The 21,573-nt window shown below is 35.3% G+C and overlaps 1 protein-coding gene across 6 annotated transcripts in view; it reads left to right on the plus strand.

Moving 5' to 3' along the window:
• GSAP (gamma-secretase activating protein) overlaps window positions 1–21,573 on the plus strand; it is a 99,309-nt gene that overhangs the window by 53,721 nt on the left and 24,015 nt on the right. For all 6 annotated transcript variants that reach the window (XR_004229609.1, XR_004229611.1, XR_004229610.1 and 3 more), the window contains 4 exons: window positions 5,463–5,516; window positions 17,165–17,293; window positions 18,045–18,103; window positions 18,793–18,824. Coding sequence is in view for 3 of the 6 variants with exons in the window: in XM_031938691.1 (XP_031794551.1) it covers window positions 5,463–5,516; window positions 17,165–17,293; window positions 18,045–18,103; window positions 18,793–18,824 (274 nt within the window). In the remaining 3 variants the exon portion in view is untranslated. The remainder of the gene's footprint in view (window positions 1–5,462; window positions 5,517–17,164; window positions 17,294–18,044; window positions 18,104–18,792; window positions 18,825–21,573) is intronic.

The following is a 21,573-nucleotide window of genomic DNA, read 5'->3' on the forward strand; positions in this document are numbered from 1 at the left end:
AATCCAACCAAATGCACTCTTTTCCTATTAGGAAGTCTAAATGAAGAGGCTGAACCCTTTCCTTTTGGGGCACAGTGTAACATGCTGATGATTTGTATAACTAGGGAAGTAAAAACAATGTGTCTGAAAGTTGCCCTTCTTTTTCTCCTGTTACATTTATATTCCAGGACTGAACTGTTAGTAGTTGAGGCAAAGATTGATGCAAAGAAGGTAGAATCCATTTGAAGTTACCAAGCTTTTGAGAATACTGTAATGATTTAAATATTAACTCTTTACATTTAACATTCTTAGAATTAATACTGGAAGGGACTTCAAAGTTCATCCAGTCCACCACTCATTTTACTAAAGAAGAAACTGAGATATAAGGAGATTATGAATTGTCTGGGTAGTAAAGAGTGGGATCTGAACTCAAGCACTCTGAATCAAAATATAGCGCCCTTACTATACAATATATACTATACTCTTACTAACAATTCCATTCAACATTATTATGTATTTTTTATATAGGTGCTGGATGGGGGGAGGGAGAGGAGGTATAAAGATTAGATAGCACACTTTGTCTTGAAGGTTTACAAAGCTCTCTTCTCCCTCAAACAACCCTATCAAGAATATAACACAAATATTCCCATTTTATAGATATAGACTCTAAAGCTCATAGAGCTTAATTATTAGCTCATGGTGAGAGATCTAGTAAATGTCAAAGCCAGGATTCAAACCCACATACCATGATTCTAAGCCTGCTGGTCTTTCTCCTACATTAGGATGTCTGCAATGAGAAGAGTAGATTAAATTTGTATAACCTTATAAAAAAGAACTTTATTTATGTCCATTATCTCATTTAATTATTATCTTCCATTTTATAATTAATGAAACTGATTAGTAAAACAAGACACTGGCCATGTTTTTATGAAATTTATGACATAGTAAGGTGATATGACAAGTTCACAGATAATTATAATATAAAATATCACATGTTAATAGAATAAGATCTCCAAGTCAGGTGTTACAATTTAAGGAGGAAAGAGATTCCTAAGGAAATCAAAGAAATCTTCACATAGAAAATAGTATTTGGGCTGAAATTTAAGGGATATGTAGGATTCCAATAAGTAAAAAGGGAAGGGAAAATGTAAAGAGGGAAAAGTATGGAACATGAATGCAAGACAGGGAATAGTTTAATTTTGCTGGGATATGAAATGTGTGAAGAGGTATTGTAAGAGAAAATGTCTAAAAAACATAGACATTGGGACAAGTAAATAGTGGAAGACCTGAGTTCAAATGTAGCTTCAGGCACTTACTATAGCTGTATGACCCTGGACAAGGGTCCTTATTTGCCTCAATAGAACAAACAAACAAAAACCTAGATATCTAGAGAACTAAGACTGATTTTCATTTATTATTTATATCTCCAGGGTCTTATACACAGTAGATTCTTAAATGGGAGTTCAAAGAGTCATAGATCTAGATCTGGAAGCAACTATACAGGCTATCTATTTCAACTGCCCTTAATTACGTGTGAGAAAAATGAGCCATGGAGAGATTAAGTGAGTTGCTCAGACATTAAGTATCTAAGGCTGGATTTCAACCCAATTTTTTTTGACCTCTGTCCATTATTCCACACTGCTTCTAACTTCTTAGAGTTTGTTGGTTGACTGGGTGACCAGATTGTGAAGAGCCTCAAATGTCAGGTTAAATAGCTTAAACTGGATTCAAGAGGCAAGTGGGAGTCATTCTGAGCAGAGTTTAGTATATGAAAATAGTCCTCGAAAAGTAAATATGAGCTATGTTTGAAGTAAAATGGAAAATAAGTTAATCTCTAAACTATTCAAACTTTTGTAGAGTCCTAATGTTTACACATTTCTAAAAACCCTTCTTCCTACTTTAGACTGTATTTATACAGTTGCCAACTTCTCAGTCTATATGGTGCAATTTTCCTCCTTACCACTCTGTCTTTTCATCCCTTTTATTTAACTACATTCTGAAAATAAATGCAGAATCTGTAGCAATTCAACAGGAAGTTTACAGGTTAAACCACATTGAAGCCAGGAAATGTATGATCTTTGTCCTTCCCCAATCACCCTATTTATTTCCCCTAGTTTTTTGAATACCTCATTATCAGTGCCAAGGATGTAGAGAAATAGAGAAAGGTTAACTTATCCATATGATTTTACATATACATATATTAGCTGGATATCATCTGAGTGAATTATCTTAGGAAGAAGAGCCTCTAACTTGGGTGGATAAAGGAAAATGGTGGTTTATAGTTGATGTCCTTCTTGGTTAGGGTCTGGCTTTGCCTTGTTCTTGAGGAAATGAGAAGTCACATTGTAATAGACATAAAAAAAACATAACTTCAATATTTGCATATGCTAAGAAATTTGCTTAGAAAACCACTTTTAACCACTTTCTAGTTAAAGAACTAATGTATTACTTTAAATGGTTTGTCTTTAGCAATTATACACATTGGTTAACCTCTTATTTCCTAAATTTGCAAATGTGCATAGTGCTGGTGAGGCACTTAGTAAATATGCAATAAGTAAAGATTTGTTGATTTATGTCCACAAAAGAAGTAATAGGTCACCTTGATTCTATATGGCAACAAAAAAAGAATACTACAGTATCATATTTACAAGGACACCAAACAATATGGTGCCTTTTGTACCCGTATAAAAGAAAGATAATGCTGCAGTTTGGAGATTGTTGAATCTGAAGTTAAGAAAACCTGCATTCAAATGAAACTTCAGGGACACTTACTAGCAGTGTGATACTGGGCAAGTTTCTTAACTCTGCCTCAGTTTCCTCATCTGTAAAATGGGAAAAATAAGAGCATCTACCTCCCAGGGTTGTCATGAGGTAATACATAGTAAGATATATTTGTAAAGTGCTTTGCAAACATTTAAGTGTTACATAAATACTAATTACTACTACTCTTATATTCCCCAGCTTACGGATAATAAGATTTGCTACCCTTAGTTTTTTTTTTTTTTATTATAACTTTTTTTTTTTTACAAGATATATGCATGGGTAAATTTTCAGCATTGATAATTGCAAAACCTTTTGTTCCAACTTTTCCCCTCCTTCTCCCCACCCCTTCCCCCAGATGGCAGGTTGACCAATACATGTTAAATATATTAAAGTATAAATTAAATACAATATATGTATACATGTCCAAACAGTTATTTTACTGTACAAAAAGAATTGGACTTTGAAACAGTGTACTATTAGCCTGTGAAGGAAATCAAAACTGCAGGCAGACAAAAATAGAGGGATTGGGAATTCTATGTAGTGGTTCACACTCATTTCCCTAAGTTCTTTCGCTGGGTGTATCTGGTTCAGTTCATTACTGCTCTATTAGAACTCATTTGTCTCATCTCATTGAAGAGGGCCATGTCCATCAGAATTGATCATCATATAGTATTGTTGTTGAAATATATAATGATCTCCTGGCCCTGCTCATTTCACTCAGCATCAGTTCATGTAAGTCTCTCCAGGCCTTTCTGAAATCATCTTAGGTTTTGTTTTTGTTCAGTCATTTCAGTTGTGTCTTACTATTTGGTTGGGGATTTCTTGGCAAAGATACTCAAAGTGGTTTGCCATTTCCTTCTTCATTTCTCTTTATAGATGAGGAAACTGAGACAAACAGGGTTAAGTCAGATTTGAACTCAGGAAGATGAGTCTTTGTGACTCCAGGCCTGGCACTCTATTTATTGCACTAGTTGCTACTATCTTTAAATAAAAAATGTTATAAATAATTTGAAACCACAGTGAGACTAATAACTTTTAAAAAAAAGTATCCCCTAGATAGCTCTGGTAGAAGGAGTGATCAATTTCCATCCCAATTCTTTTGTCTTCCTTTGGTACTTTAAACCACTATAATTTTTGTAATCGTTTGCCTTATTTGCATTTCCAAAACATAACAGTAATTGGAACATAGGTCTTTAAGAAATTGCTATTGATTGATCAATTAACTGATTTATAAACTAGGATGCATTGCTTCTTCAGAATTTTATGTGCCAGTAATATTAGTTGTAGATATTTAAGTTCTAATTGACAACTATTATTAGTGGTATATAATGTTTACTTATAAATGTTTTTTTTCCATCTTTCATCAAAAGCATTTTTAAACAAGAAGACTAAAAATAGTTTTATAACATGTGATTAAAAATAATGCATACTTTGGGGGGGATTTGAAATGAAGTATATTTTATAACCTTCGTCTCCCTAGGATTAACTTTCATGGTGTATTTGCTATGATAATGAGGTACTATCTATATCTGACAGTTCTTTACTTTAAGCATTATGGTAGAGGATACTATAATATGAGAAGTCTTACCATTAATGACAGAGGGGACATGTGGCAGAATGATTGGGAGAGGACATAGGTTAAATTTTTTATCTTTGCCTCTTACAATCTGTATGTTCTTGAAGAACCTCTCTAGGTCTCTCTGGGTCTCATTTTTTCTTTATAAAATAAGGAGGTTAAGCTAGATTATCTTTAAGGAATTTAAAGCATTTGGGTAGCTCAGTGGGTATATGTTAGAGGTCTGAACTTAAATCCATTTTCAGATACTTACTATCTATGTGATCCTGCATAAGTCACTTAATTGTTTCTGCCTCAGTTTTCTCTTCTATTAAATGAAGATAATTATAGCACCTACCTCCTGGGTTGCTGTGAGGAGCAAATTTGACAATAATTTTAAAGCTCTTAGCAGAGTACCCAGAACATAGTAAGAACAAGATTGTTCTTAACTGTTCTGTCAATTGTGTGCCCATTTGGAATTTTCTTGGCAAAGGCATTAGAGTTGTTTGCCATTTCCTTCTACAGCCCATTTTACAGATGAAGAAACAGATAATAGGGTCACACAGCTAGTAAGTGTCTGAGGTTGGGTTTGAATACAAATTCCATAAGGGTTTTGTAAATGTGTGCTGCTGCTGCTACTGTTGCTGTTACTATTCTTCAATATAAAATATATAAACAAGATCAGAAAAGCAATTGTGATAATCTTTATAGATTGAAAATACTTTCTCTTCGTTTTATGGCTATGTTTCCTGTTTGCACAGTTCCTAAACCATTTGATGAGAAGAATGTAACCTGCTTCGTTTCCTGATAATCTAAAAAAAATGTACATGGCACCCATGTTAAAAACATACTGCTCCAACTTTTTCCTATATATATATATATATATATATATATATATATATATATATATAGCAATCTAAGTTCTGCTGATTATTTTAATCCTGAGTTGGGGGAACATATCCTTGTCTGACCTCAGAGATAAACTATTTTCAGCTTCTTCTGAGTAGAGATTAGAAAATTATGATGTTTAGCCTGAATTTCGCTCAAAGCAAATGGTACAGAGTCTCTCATCCATGTCAAAGAATGAAAAGCATTCCCTACAACCTTCAACTTGTAGTGAGTTGGGGTCAATGGACATTTAAAATTTTTTTTTTTCTGACTATAGGAAATTCCAGGAGTAACGATGGTGACTGAAGAGATCTTATTACCTCTAATGAAGGTAAGGCTCTGGTGGTGATCTGAAACATAAAGTGACTGATCTTGTCTTTTCAAGGTTAAAAATTAAAGGTTATAAGAAGCTTAACAGGTATGGTAGAAGGGAGAATGATGGAGAACTCCTTGCCCAGTTTGAATCTACTGTATACAGCACCATAACCTTTTTTTCTTTAGGCTATAAATAGTAATATCTGTTCCCACAATGACAAGCGAAAACCATCTTTAACATCCATTTTTTTTAAAGTTTTGAATTCCAAATTCTATGCTTCCCTCCTTTTTCTGTCCCCTCCCTGAGACAGTAAGCAATATAGATTATATAGCCATCATAACCTTTTTAAAAAGTTACAGTATTAAGGAGTGTTTCCTAAAATCAGAAGAGCTTAACTTGAATCATCAATAGCTAGCATTTGTACAGCACTTATATTTATATTCTATGTGCTAGGCACTGTGCTAAACACTTTCCAATTACCATCTCATTTTATCCTTACAAAAATCCTAGGAGGTAGGTACTATCAATAGCCCCATTTTACAGATGAGGAAACTGAGTTTACACAACTAGTAAGTATCTGAGGTCAAATTTGAACTCAGGTAATCCTGACTTTAAGCCTGATGCCGTATCCACTGTGCCACCGAACTACTACTCAATTTTGTGGACATTTAGGCTTTGCCAAAATAGTAAGTATGTGAGTTTAACTTCTCTTTAACAGCCTAGCTTTTATAGCCATTTGCCCCTTTTGCCACATTGGGCTATTCCTTTTTCCTATTTATTTCCAATCAGATAATCAGAGCCACTAAAAGAAGAGGAATTGATATCCCTATAAATTTAAGCCTGATGTAAACTTCATGCTTGTTTCTCCTTTTTTTGCCCCACTTCCACAGCCATTTCCCACATGCCCATCTTAGAAACAATCACAGACACTCAAGTTAGGACCTATCAGCTCTCCTCTCATCACAAGAGCAGCCTGTCAGTGCATTCAGAGATTGCAAATCTTGGCTTAAGATCTGGTCTAATCATCTCGCACACCCCTTCCTGCCCATGAACTGCATCTATTCATGTCTCTGGAATCCAGTGGTTTCAGAAGGATTGTTAAGTACAATAGATAGAAGGAGGGAGTAGAGAAGGATATGTATGTAATTAAAAACTAGGGAGTATTTTAGCACAGTTTCCTTGAAGATCCTTTGTTGTTTTTGGCAGTGCCTCCTGTTAATTATAGGCTGGCGAGTACTGGGAAATCTCAATTTCTGGCAGTAAGCAGCGCATGTCAGCTTACTGGGCTTTCTTCCGTTATTGACTTTTGATTCTTTTGGACACACTAATATTAGACCAAGACCTAGACAGCTGGCGGGAAAGCTGGGAAGTGTTTGAGGTCACTGTGATGCAGTGGGGTGGGAAAATAGCAGCTGGGGGAAGGGTTTGGCGGTTATGATTTTTGGTTCCCAAGAGGGAAATTTAATCATAGACAGAAAAGCTATGTTACTGGGCAGAAGTGTGGGTAGCTGATGTCCTACTATGGTGTGGGCTGTGAGAGGGGTGGAGGAAGAGAACAAGGAAGATAAATTTGGTTAATAGTTTCCTACTCTTCAATGTATTCATAACAAATGACATTAGTCCTGCCTGAGGGGAAAAAGAAAAAATTTTTTAAAAATTTGTCTATTATGTTCCCTTTGCCACTCCCAGTTTTTCCTTCCACCTTTTCCCACCTCTTTTTAAATTTTTTTTCTCCCTTTCTTCCTTTTCATCTCATTCATTCTAAGAAAAATAGGCTTTTAATCATTTAGCTCTAAATATTTTTTATTATTTATTATTTTCTAACTTTTTATTCCTAAGTGAGACAAGCTACTAGTTATTCTTGTAGCTGGGGTAGATTTTAAGAGGTATGACCTTTCTTTCCTTTGCTTTCCTGTTTTAAGATGGAGTCAGGAACAGGATGGAAATTGGTACAGAGACTGGTCCCAGAGTCAGCACTGCTGGAGAGATTGTAACTGGATGCCTTCTTAAGTAAAGTTGTCGGCCAGTCAGTATTTGTTATTTAGGCTGGTAGTATCTAGATCTGGGGGTTTTTAGTCCTGGTGTCCCTTACCTACTTCCTCTATGCTGGGTGCTGACATTACTTTTCCTTAATATATCTTTCAAATGAAATGGCTATACCTGAATGAACCTCTTTCAGCTTTAAATCCATAGTGTAGTTGCATCTCATTCTGAGTTACTTTTTTTTTTTTAACTTGAATGAATAAACACCAAATAAAACGAGCATATAAAGGAATAGAAAGATTGTACATTAACCTGCAGATCTCTAGTATGTATACATTGTTTTTCTTTCTTTTTCTCTTTTTGTCTCCCTCCTTTTCTTCCTTCCTCCCTTTATCCCTCTCTTCCTTCCATCCTCCTTTCTTCCCTCTTTTCCTTTCTTCCATCCTCCCTTCTTCCTTTCTTTTTCTTTCTTGTTTTCTTTTCCCCTCTCTCTCCCTTCCTTTGATCTTTCCTCCCTTTCTTTTCCTCCTTCCTTCTCTCTTCCTTCCTTCCTCCCTCCCTCCCTCCTTCCCAAACTCCTTCCCTCCTTTCTTCCCAATTTATCTTTCTTCCTTCCTTCCTGCCTTCCTTCCTTCCCTCCTTCCTTCCTGACACTCTTCTTCCTTTTTCTTTCATATTCTTTCTTAGCTTGACTTTTATAATATTGTTCTGTTCTAGTTCTTCTACTTGTCTTTTTTTTTCCTTTTCTGACTCCTTTGTAGCTTAAACATCAAATAAGATAATATTTTTAAAACACTTAGCACAGCAGCATATGGTAGGAACTTAATAAATGTTTGTTCCCTTCCCTTCATACATATGCCACCCTCTAAGTTTTAATGTCTTCCATACTCTATCTTGAACCCAGGCTCCTGCTAATCTAGATCACTGGCTATTGCTTAAACACATTCTGAGATTTTTTTGCCTCTATGCCTTGGCTCATACTTCCCCCCACTCCCAAATAGGCTTAGATTAGACCTTAGAAGGCATTGAGTTTAACTATATTGTTATATAGATGAGGAAATTGAGACCCAGAAAAGTTAACAGTTTGTCTGGAATCACACAGCTATTTAAATATCTGAAGCAAAATTTTAATTCTGATCTTCCTGACTTTAGCCCTATTTTCCAGAACTCTCTGCTAATGAACTAATGAAACTTAGCTGGTTTTTCATTATCTAAAATTTCCTCCTACGCCACCATCTCCTTCTGAAATAAAACAAGCACATTAAACTTGAAAGGGAATTAGTTGTTTAGTTTAGTTCATCCTCCTCATTTTATTGATGATAGGATGGAGACCCAGACAGTAGATCTTGCTTAATTAAAATCATTTAGCTAGATGATGACAAAAGAAGCCTACAATCCAGGACTTCTTTCCTTGATACCATGTCAACTCTCTATACACACAGAAATGGTTCCCAGATCAGGAAGGGAAGGTTTTCTTCCCTCTTACAGACTAACAACCAATATTTAGGATGTGAGATTTTTTAGATATCACTGTGTGTCCTTCATCACAAGTGATTTTGGGAATGAGCAATATGGTACAGAGAAAAGTGTGCTTTGCTGGCTTTGGAGATAAAAGGTGTGTGTAGTCAAATCCTACCCCTGTCATTTACTGTTTATAAGTTCCTTAAAGGCAGGTATTGTTTTTTTGCCCCTTTTGTTTGGTACATTTTGTTTTTGTTCAGTTGTTTGTGACCCCATTTGGGGTTTTCTTGGTAAAGATACTGGAGTGGTTTGCCATGTCTTTCTCTAACTCATTTTATAGATGAGGACACTGAGGGAAACTGAGTTAAGAGATTAGGATCATATATCTAGGGAGTGTCTGAGGCCATGTTTGAACTCAGAAGCTGAGTCTTCCTGACTCCAGATCTTGCACTCTCTCTACTGTACTGCCTGCCTGGCACACAGTAAGTGTTTAATAAATATCTATTAAGTTAAATAAATGTCTATTAAAATTTTAAAAAATGTTTACTTTGACAAGTGACTTTACCTCTTTGATATTCAGTGCCCTAATGTGTAAAATAAAAATCTTGGATCAAATAACCTATCGGGTGTTTTCCAATACATCTCTGTAGTTTATTGGTCCATTAGTTCCACAACACTGGGTATGGACAAATCTCTTCTTGAAGGAGCTTAACAAAGCAATGAAGGGAAAAATAAAACAAATGAGCAAATAAAAAAATGAAGTGACGAACTGATGAGTTTATAGAGCATGTATCTTATTCTGTGTTGATATTATTCCAGCCATAGATAGGCTATCATAGCTTTAAAAAGCAGCTTTTTTTTTTTCCTTTCTGTTCCTTGCTTCATGTGTTAGGAACCCTGGTAGAAGAGGACCTCTCCTTTCTTAGGGAAATATTCTAATGATTCATGGCGAGATGGATTCTCCTCTCCTGATTTTGTAGAGACCTCTACTGGCCTTTTCCTGACATCTCTATGGCTTCTTTTCTGCAAGTTCTCTAATCCATTTCTATAATGAGGTTATTGGCCTCTGGCATAGTTAATTTACTAGCCCTTTTGTTAAGTTAGTAAAATTTATGACCCTATGGCCTTGTATTGAATTTCTAACTTTCTCTTTCCTAAACACCTTCATTCTCTTGAAGCTTAGGTCTAATGAATAACCATACCTTAAGGCCATTTTCCTAGATCTGATGAATTATTTCTCAGGCTTTTTTTCCTCCCCCCCTTTGAAGCAACTTTCCCATAATCTCACTTTCCATTTTAGGCGGCCACTATTTACGTGACTTCATAACAATGATCTAGCACAGAGTTTGGCATTTTTTGTTGTTGTTCAACATTATACATCACAGCATATCTCATGCAAATCTTGTGCATACTTCCCCACAAATCCTCCATTATAGTAAAAACAGAGGCACAAAGAGACTGATACTTGAAAAGGCTGAGGCTTAAGGCCAAAAGAGAAGAAAAATGACAGTTTTTATTTTTTTTAAATTATTATTTCTTAAGATCTTGCAGCCTCCATTAAGTCTTGGCTGAAGACATAATATGTGCGTTTAGCACTTAAAACTAGAGATGTAAACAGTATCATATCTCTAAAAGTACCAGGTAATAGCTACACTTATATAGTTCCTTAATTTTTGCAGCTACTTTTCATGTGATCTCATTTGATCCTCACAACAATTCAGTGAAGTAGGTACCATTATTATCCTTATTTAAAGATGAGGAAATTGAGATTGGGAGAGATTAAGTGATTTGTTCAGGGGTGCACACACACACATACACACACATACACACACACACACACACACACATCTGAAGTCCAACATTTTATTTAGTGGGCTGTCTAGCTGCTTTAAATCTACAATAATCAACTGCAAAATGGGCTTTTTAAAGAATAGGATACAGTGGAGCATACCTGTAATCCTTGCCCCTTTGGAAGGCTGAGGCTGATGGATCACTTGAGCTTGAGAGTTTTGAGCTGCAGTAGGCTCAAAGCCAATTGTGTGTCTACATTAAGTCTGGCACCAGTATAGTGAACTCAAATCAAGTGACTTATTGGGCCACTTAAGGAGAAGTGAACAGGTCGAGATCTGAAAAAAAGAAGCAGGTCAAAACTTCTTTTCTGGTCAATAGTTGGATCAGGTCTGTGAATGACCATCCTGAGTAAGCTAGGGAGATCCACCTTAAAAGAAATGGTAGTGTTGGAGTATAAAGCTATATAAAATTAGCTTTTTATTATTCTGAAGCTTTATAGTTAAGCATGTATGCTTTATAGTGACTTTTCTGGAACACTGTGAAGTGTGCTGTTTATATATGACCATAAACTGTCACCCTTATTCTAACCACTGCAAACAATACTGGCATAAAGTGGCCCCAAGAGCATCAAGACCCCATAGAAGATCAATTTGTTTCTTTGTAGAGGATGGATATCCCTGTGCAGAGGAGCTCAGATTAATACAGTGTACTTCTTTTGCACGAGACATACTTTTTAATGTTTTTTTTTTTCCCCTCCCTATTTTAGTCTGTATTGGGAAATAAGAAAGTCAGCCTGTTTATAAATGTCACAAGTAATAGCTACTTCTGAGATAAATCAGTGATTTAAAAGTCCACTGACTAGCAAGATTGGATCAGTGTTTCAACTTTGCCAGCTTTCTCTTTGGGCACAGAATCAAACCGTTCTTTCTAGGCAGGCTCCCTTCTCTACAGGAGGTTCTCAGTTAATCAGAAGATATTTTTGCTGCCAACATGCCTCTTAGAGATGAAAGGTAGATGTTTTCTCCTGGCACTAATTAGAAATGAGCACTATATAAAAATTGTGAAGAGGATCTGGCAATCCAATTCCTCCAAGAGAATCAAGATTTTAATTTAACTCTTTGATTGAATGAATATCTGAGAATGCATTAGGTATTGGATAGAACGCTGGACTTAGAGTCAGGAAAATCTGAGTTCAAATCTGGTCTTGGACTCTAGTTATGTGACCCTGGAAAAGTTACTTAACCATGTTTGCCTCAGTTTCCTCATTTGTAAAATAAGCTAGAAAAGAAAATGGCAAACCACTCCAGTATTTTTGTCAAGAAAACCCTAAATTGGGTCAAAAGACACAATTGAAAAACAATAATAAATAGGTATTGATATATTACTCATATAATTTTTTTTGTAGGAGTAGAAGGAGCTTAATCCTAATTTCTTGGGGTGCTTGAGAATTAGTGTTATCCCAGAATATGAAAAAGGAATTACATCCCAGTTCTGAGGCCACCCCTCTATTGAATATACCATGTAATTTATCTATCTAATCTTATGAGTAAACTGAGATGTTTTTAAACTAAGCAGAAAGACTTTGAATCTCTACTCTTCTTTCCTTCATATCTATTTCAAAATTTCCTGGCTCTAGTAAGCTTTTCCTAATTATCTCCATCCTGCTTTGATTACTTCTGGACTTTACTTTTTTTTCTCAGAATTGAGGCATTTAATTAGCATTATCTTCATGGGTCTATTCCCTTCTAATACATTATATATATATTTCCCCCCCCCCCCCATAAAGGTTGTAAGTTTGTATAGTCAATTAGAAACCAAGTTTCTTTTGACCAGGGAACATAGGTTCTCTTTCTTTTGTGTCCCTGATTTAGGGCATACTGAAGATAATTTTAAAAGTTGATTATATTTTGAGTTTTATCTGAATCTAGGATTCACCTTAATCTAGGTAGGATATGGTGATTATTTCTACTGGATGACATATGAGGAATTTCTCTTTGCCCCCAAATCTTAAGTATTCAAGATCCTCCTTCCATTATCCTGCTCAAACCAGTTTTCAAGGTTATCTCTCATTGCTTCAAATTTGTAACCCCTTTCTTCAGTTTACCGGTCCCTTCAGTCCTCTATCGTGTTTCTGAACCTTTCTTCGTAATGGGTTTTCCCTTCCTTGCCACAACCTAAGATGCCCTCTTCTCTCTTTTTATCTTTTCTAAATTCTACTAATTCTTCAAAAGCCAGAACAAGTATCACATCTCACATGAAGTCTTCTGATCTTCTACCCTACAATTGCATTCTCTCTCCTTCCCTCTCTCTCTCTCTCTCTCTCTCTCTCTCTCTCTCTCTCTCTCTCTCTCTCTCTCTCTCTCTCATTCTCTCTCTCTCTCTCTCTCTCTTTCTGTGTTTGTCCCTGTCTTCCTCTCTGTTTCTGTCTTGGTAGGTTTGTCTCTGTCTCTCTTTGTCTCTGTCTCTCTTTCCCTCTCTTTCTTTCTCTCCCCCTCTACCCTTCTATCTTTGTCTCCCTCTCTTCTCCTCTCTTTATCTCTGTCTCTGTCTCTCCTCCCCTCTCTTCATCTTTCTTTCTCTTTCTCTCTCTGTCTCTATTTTTCTCTATCTCTGTCTCTCTCTTCCTCTCTTTGTCTTTCTCTTTCTTCCTCTCTGTCTCTATTTTTGTCTCTGTCACTCTCTCCTCTCTTTATCTCTCTCTCTCTTTCCCCCTTTCTTCACCTCTCTCTTTCTCTCTCTGTCTCTTTCTTTTCCCCTTTCCTTCCCTTCTCTCTTCCTGTCTCTCCTTCCATGCATCTTTTCTCTCCTCCCTGTATACTTTCCCATTCATATAACAGTTATAAACAACAACACTCAATTGGCAATTGGTATTTTAACACCTAGTATCTACTATTCACACCTCTGTATCATTTATTTCATTCCAATAATTTACCCTCTACCTTTTTTTTCCCTGTTATTTAGTTGAGAATAACATCCTAAGAAAATAGGAGTTTTGGATAGGAACTAGAGAAGATGATTTTGGCACATAAAGTACTTCTTGGGTATGCACATTTGTTCTTTGTGCAGTTAGAAGCACTAGACCTAGTAGGTAAAAGCCATGTGACAGGGTCCCAAAAATGAAGATACAAAATACTGAATATAATATAGAAGGAAAAGCACAACATTTGAAGTCATCAATCCTGGACTCTAATCCTACCTCCCATTTACTATCTATATAATTTTGGGCAAGCACTTTTACCTCTGTAGACCTTACTTCCTTCATTAATAAAATGGGATAGATGAATTATATGATATATAAGATCTCTTTCTGCTCCAAATATGGTCAGTACTATTTACCTTTAATAGATAGGTAATAATTTACCCTATGAATTTTCAGAAGAATTACCCTAATTGACCACTAGATGTCAGGTCATTATCATTTAATTATTTTATATTCCAGTTTTATAAATTCCATCTTACCCACCCACTCCTGAAGTGACTTCTTTTCCCAGCAAAGGAAGTGCCACAGTAATAGATTATCATTGATGAGTTAGGTTTTTTTCCCCCATTAGTGGAATTTTCCTCCATTCAACAAACATTTATTCAACTGTGTGGGATACACTGTTTTAATTATACCTTGGGAAAGAAGCAGGGAAATGAGGAAGAAATGTAGGATGAATCACAATAGATTTGTTTAGAATTCACAGGCAAGGAAAGATGAAGGAAAGGTAATCCGCAGGATCATGGTTAAAATCAGATGTTCCAAATTACCATGCTAGATTGTGTCTTATTCTCTTTGCTAAATGTTTGTTAGTGGAGTGTATGTCAGGGTTCTGAAACTACAGGCTGCAATAGTATGATTATTTAGAGTGTTCTATGGAGGCTCCATTGTGATTCGAAGAGCTCTAGGACTATGGGTTGAAACCAGGTTTAAATCCTAGCTCTAGCTCTTGTTAGCTATATCACTTGTCCTTTCAGAGCCTCTGTTTTCTCACCTGTAAAGTAAGAGTCATAATACTGAACTCCACAGAGTTTTGAGAAAAATGTTTTGCAAACTCTAAAACACTTTACAATGTGAATTATGTTGATAGCTAATGGTGTTTGTCTACTAATAGTGCATAAACGATTCTTTCTCAGGGAATTCTTGGATCCTTTCAAGGCTCAGTTCAAGTGCCATCTCTTCTTGATACCTCTCCTCCTGCTTCCTCTACATTTCCTCTCCCACACAGACACATTTTGTTTTTTTTTTTTTTTTTGCATTCACTGTGATACATTTTGTATCTGTGGTTTCCTATCAAGAAAATGTAAATTTCTTGAGGACAGGAACAGTTCTGCTTTTGAATTTGTAATCTCAGCACAGTACCTGGCACATGATAGCTACTCAACAAATTATATTTTATCCTACAATTTTAAGAGACTATGCTATAAAATATCCAGCAAAAGAGATTTTTGCCTTGTGCTATTTTTGTTTACATTATTCATGTGCTCCATTCTCTCTTAAAATGAAGCCAGGAGTACGAGTTCAATCCCCACAAGGAGCAATTATCTTCAGTCAGTTCCATGGTCACAGATTGTATGAATTGTAAACACTAGCCAGAAAGTTCATAAATGCAAGCTATCAGTCACGAGGGTATCTGGACAAGGAAGTGTGAATGGAATGCAAATCTTTCACTATGAATAGAAAAAAAAATACTCTATTGTCATTGTGTTAGTAAAGGAAGACAGCATGTATTTTCATGATTGAAATGAAATGAAATGATTGCTCAAATTATTGAATGAATTTTTTCTTGCTCTAATATTTTCTCTTAAAATATCCAAAATTTAAGTACCAGAATAGTAGATGCTTAAATGTTAATAGGATTTAAAATATAAAAAAGATTCTAAAGATCATTTAGTAAAATGTACTTTAAAGATTTAAATTGAATGATATTAAAGTCCATTTTAAAGATGGAAAAAATGGAGCCCCTCTCAAAGTTAAGTGGCTTACTCAATTAAAAGTTGGAATTCCAACCAGAATCTAATAATTTAAAATATAATGTTCTTCCCATGAACTACATTGTCCCAAAATGCATTTGTAATTTTATTTTTCCATTCTGCTATGATGTGTTGCTTGGTGACCATGAGACTATTTTAATTTACTTTTTCTGTTTAAATCCTAGCTCTAACTCTTGTTAGCTATGTCATCTGGCTTTTGAAGGAAAAAAAAAAACTAAATGGATAAAATAAATCCTTCTAAAAAGTCACAATTTTGGATAACATTCTTTTGTGACTCTAAAAGTTGTGGATTGGGGCATATCACGAGACAGAGAAATCCACAGTGAAGGACCGTGATGATATAGAAAGCAAAAGAAGTTAGAAACATAAGATCAAGTCTTAGATCTGGCATAAACCTTAGGCAAATTACTGAACCTTACAGTGCCTCAATTTCCTCAGCTTTAAAATGGAAATAATAATACTTAATACTTCCTACCCCACAGGGGAATGGTGCTTTGTAAACTAATATTGGTATTTATGAATAACTACTATTATCACCCCTGCCATGGAAATGCCATAGTAGAGCCTTAATTTAAGCTTCCCCTGCTTAGTCATAAATTATTAGGCTATGAGTATAAAAGTCTTAGGTTATTCACTATACATAAAAATGAGAGTTCTGGATTATGAGATGAAAAGAAAATGAAAGAGGTTATTTTCTTTTAAGTTTTAGAATCATCATGCAGGTCTGAGAGTTACTCTGTTAGCTCAGACATTAAAAGAACCAACAATATTGTGTGCTTTGATTCCCTTAGCTTTGGAGAGGTTGGGTTAGATCAGGGGTCCTTAATTTATTTTATATCATGGTTCCTTTTGTTAGTCTGATGAATAATGTTTTTAAATGTACAAAATAAACCATATCAGGTTACAAAGGAAACCAATTCTGTTAAATATAGTTATCACAATAAAAAAAATTCATGGACCCTATGTTAAGCATGTTACCAACCCCTTAAAATTCAAATTCTAGCAATTGTTAATGCTGTAAAGTTACCCATACATATAACCTGTAAATAAAAGGCTATTAAATAAAAATAAAAAATTCAAATTCTAGGATTATATATTCTTACAAGGCTTCACAACATTAAGTAGGCATGATATGAAGAATTTTGAAAAACATATGGGCAAAAATAGCACAAGGATTGAATTGGTGAAAGTAGTACCCTCACTAATGAAATCAAAGTGCCAGCAGAAGGACAGAGTAGCAAAACATTCTAACCAAGAGTACCCTCATGTGACAGGTAAAGAATAAATTCATTATTGCTTCTGTATGTGTGTTGACTATATATATAGCTGGTGCATCACAGGTACTTGATAAATACTTGTTAATTGACCAATTGATACCTCTGTGTTTTAGGTTTTATCTCTCTTCTTATGAAGGAGCAGCCTTAATTAATTGCTTATGTCTTTATATTTTACAGATACAAAGCTTTAAGGGCTACTGGGAAAAACTGAACTCCAATTTGGAATATGTCAAATATGCTAAACCACACTTACAGTATAGCAACAATGTGGTTAGAAGAGAGTGGAGAAACTTAATTTCAGAGGAGGTATGCAAAGTCAATGAAATCTTTGAGTAGCAATCCTATATTAACACAAAACAGAAGATGAAAATATATCTTTAGAGTTAGAAAAGCTTTGAAAACATTTTTCCTTGCCCATTCAATTTGCTAATGAGGAAGCTGTAGCCCAGTTTGGGATTACATTACCCAAGATTGCAATGTCAATGGCAGAGCTGGGATTAGGACCAATCTTTCCACTAGTCCATGCTGCTCCTGAAGGCTAAGGGATATGGACTCTGGGGTGCTGTGCATATTCTTAGATGAGATTTCTAAAATTAAAATCCCCATAACGGTGGGAGGTAATGGTCAGCTACGTGAAAAAATGAATAGAGCATTGGACCGGAAGTTAGGAAGACTTGAGTTTAAATGTAGCCTCTGATACTTAGTAGTTATGAGATCCTGGGAAGTCCATTTGCTTGCCTCAGTTTCCTCAACTGTAAAATGAGAATAATAATAGCACCTATTTTCCAGGAGTGTTGTGTGTCTCAATTGAGACAGCATTTGTAAGGCATTTAGCATGATGTTTGGCACATACTACACACTATATGAATGCTTTTTTTTTTTTTTTTAACATAAATCCTATTTTCCTTGATTATTCTCAAACTCATTGTTCCAGCTTTAGGGGAGTAAACAAATATCCATTTTCCCCTCATTTTGGGGGCATCTTATTAAAAATATGAAAGGTATCCACTATCCATATGACTTTTACCTTTCACTTCTTTAACATATCTCATTCCAGAAAAGGGGAAAAAGAAGATCTACTGTATATTTCAGGAACATTCTTGAGAATGCTGTAAAGTAAGTTAACCCTAAGTATTATCATCTATATTTAATAAGCCAGATGTCATTCTTTGAAATAGCTTTACTGAATCAGGCTAACAATAGATGATTGAGATACCTCTTTCTTCGATTGTGTATATTCAGCACCATAGTCCATTTATTGCATTTATATATCTGGATCCAATTATAATAGCAGGTAATTTTGGGTGGGAAGGAGGTAGCTATAAGAAGGAGAATGCTAAAAAAAGTATTTATATGTTGAGCCTTGTTAACCTTGTCCCCTACCAGTAATAGGTAGGCTGGTTAAAAAGTTTGAGATTGCTAGCAAGTTTGACCTTACTTTGAAGATTTAATTAGTATAATTTCTACAAACTGAGTCATCTCATAGGGATAGAAGTGTAGGCCAAATTCTGGCCTCTCTTCTATCTTTTGTTTCTATTCTCTCCAGTAACTGAGATGTATAATTGTTATAAATTGTTGCAGAGGTTTAAAATGAAAAAATGTTAGGTGATTTTATAATTGTTTAATGTCACTTTTTTGGCCAAGTTAAGCTCTTGGCAGATAAGAGAACAATTTCTACCATTCTCTTTAGAATTTGAGGTATTTTAGTAGTAATTGTTTTGTATAATATTGGAGCCTTCCTTTTTTTCTTTTAATGCTCATATTTGTGAATAACATGAGTCAATTTTTCTCCATTTCCAACCTAGGGTAGTTTCCAACCTAGAAGCATGGACAGTAGGTAAGAAAAGACCTGAACTAATACTTCACTTTTAGCTAGTAAGAAAGGTTCTCCTGAGGTTTCATTTTTTCTCTCCTCATCAGTGGAGAGAAGAGGGAAATCTATGTAGAGTTCATTCTGGGTTTTCCTATTTATATTCCTTTGTGGAACCTCAGTGAATCTAAGAAATGACCATTTGGTCCTTTATCTAAATAGTAAAATCAGTACTAATTTTGTGAATTATTTATATAGGACACAATGTTAGAATAAATGACTTTACAACGAGCAATTAATTCCTTTTTTAAAATATTTTTTCCCCACAGTCAATCCCACAGGAATTTATACTTAGCTAGATTTGTGATTTGTCCTGGGAGAGTAAATGTTTATGATGAGAGATCATTCTCTTCACATCTTTTCATCTTATGCAATTCTTAGATAAATAAAGATTAAGTGCTTACTGCATATCAGGCACTGTCCTAAGTGCTGGGAATATAAAAACAAGTTGGTCCCAAATTCCCAAAAGACCAGATTTTAATGTAGGAAGACAACACATAAAGGGAAGATAGATAGTAGAGGAGAGAAATGGGGTACTCTTATGGGGAATTTTGAGAGTATGGATGTGAAGCTGACCAAAGGGTGAGTGCAGGAAGGAAGTAAGCAGTATGGTTGGGACTTCTGAGAATACAGAGGTTCTGGACAAGAACTCACTAATCATTGAGTAAGCCACCGGGTGACCTCTTTCCCCTCTGTAGAAAATCCCTCCAAAATGCTGGAGGTCTTCCTTTGATACTTCTCTGCTTTAGGGGTTTAATTTCTTTTATTTCACTCTTACTCTATGACTGGACCACCTCCTTATTTATTCATGAGTTCCTTGAGAATATATTTTATTCAACTTATATCAACATTAGTAACATTTTGTAGCCAACTTTAAATCATGTACTCACATGAATGAATAAATAAAGCATTTATTAAGCACTTACTAAGGGCAAAATACTGGGTTGTGTTCTGAAGGTACAAATAGAGAAGCAAGACCATCCCTGCCCTCAAAGAACTCTCATCCTAATACACTTCCCAATATTCTATAACTTACAGCCATTTAGCAGCATTGAGAAAATTGCAATATTAGAGAGAGATGAGCTTTTAGTACCAGTAAGGATCTGGAAAGCATTGAAAGTATTAAGGTTTTCCAAACAGAGTTTAGCAAATCTCTTCTACTCACTTCTGGGGCTAGTTTTCTGTCTATCTGCAGGATCTACATAAATTATATACAAGTTGCTGTTCTCATCCAGTGGAGTTATCTATATAGTTGCAAGATAAGTTTTCCATCTTTTTTGATTTTCCACTGTGGATGTTGGATCACTTTCTGACTTTTATAGATTTTTTGCTAAAGAGGTTTTGTGTATTCAGGGCATTAATCTAATTAGTTCAATGGCAAACATGGATGATCTATGAAAAAATGTTATATTTATCCAAATAATTTTTAAATGGGATTTTGTGATTTTTAGGTGAGGATTTGCTATATTGTATTAATGTTATTAGTGTAAAATTGGCAGGCAGCTAGGTAGTGGAGTAGGATAGAGTACCAGGCCTGGAGTCAGGAAGATAAGTCTTCTTGAGTTCAAATTCACCCTCAGGCAGTTACTAGCTACGCGACACTAGGCAAGTCACTTAGTCCTATTTACCTCAGTTTCCTTATCTGTAAAATGAACTGGAAAAGAAAATGGTGAACCCCTTTAGTATCTTTGCCAAGAAAACCCCAAACGGGATCATAAAGAATTGGACACAACTTACATGATTGAACCACCACCATGAATGAACCTGGTTAACTGGACCAGTCTCGTAGAAACCTTCTTCTAACACCACTGTCCACCTAAGAAAGTCATTTACTCCTGGGATCTTACTTCTCTAGCTATACAATGTTTAGCTTTCCTTCTTTACTCAGAATCAATTAGCATAAATCTTCTATCTTCTCTGTATTCTTCACATTCATTATTTCTCATAGTACACTACATTTTTGGTACATTGTATTTTTGTATCACAATTTGTTTAGCCATTCACTGGGCATCTACTTTGTCCTTTATGCTTTTTACAGCTACTATAAAAAGTGCTGTTATAAATATTTTAGTGTGTTTAGTGTGAATGGTGTCTTTTTGTCTTTGACTTACTTGAGATATATACCAAGTATTGGGATGATCAGATATCATATGGACATTTTAGGCACTTGATTTATATTTCTCTTGTCAGTGATTCAGAGAAATCTTTTGAATGATTTCTAATCATTGTGTTTCATTTTTAAAGAACTGCTTTAAACTTACACTGTCACTACAAGCTGCAGCCATCACAAGTACGGTTTCACAATAGTTGTCAGGATGAAATTATCTCCAACCATAGGCTGACAGTGCCCAAGTATGTTTAATAATACTATAGAGTATAGTCTTTTATTTTCATTTCCTTGGGACATTTAAAACTTTCCCTATCGAAACCTAGAGCTTCCTCCCATTGGCACTAAACTAAAGGTGCCTTTAATTAGAAGCATGAGGGTGGTATGACACTAGTTGACTTTAGTTCTCTTGGAAATGGGTTTCACAATCTCTGAAATGTTTCCAGATTGACTGAAGTTCCTACTTTGTTTACTTGTCACATCCTTCTGCCTCCGCCCCACCTCCTCATTGACATCACTTGTTTCTGTGTCTGGATTACTGATCATTCTTTTTTAATGATCTTAAGGAAACCTTGTGTTGTTTTCATGTGCTATGGTTGAACTAATTGT

The sequence above is a fragment of the Sarcophilus harrisii genome, chromosome 5, assembly GCF_902635505.1.
Source record: "Sarcophilus harrisii chromosome 5, mSarHar1.11, whole genome shotgun sequence".
Taxonomy (NCBI): Eukaryota; Metazoa; Chordata; class Mammalia; order Dasyuromorphia; family Dasyuridae; genus Sarcophilus; species Sarcophilus harrisii.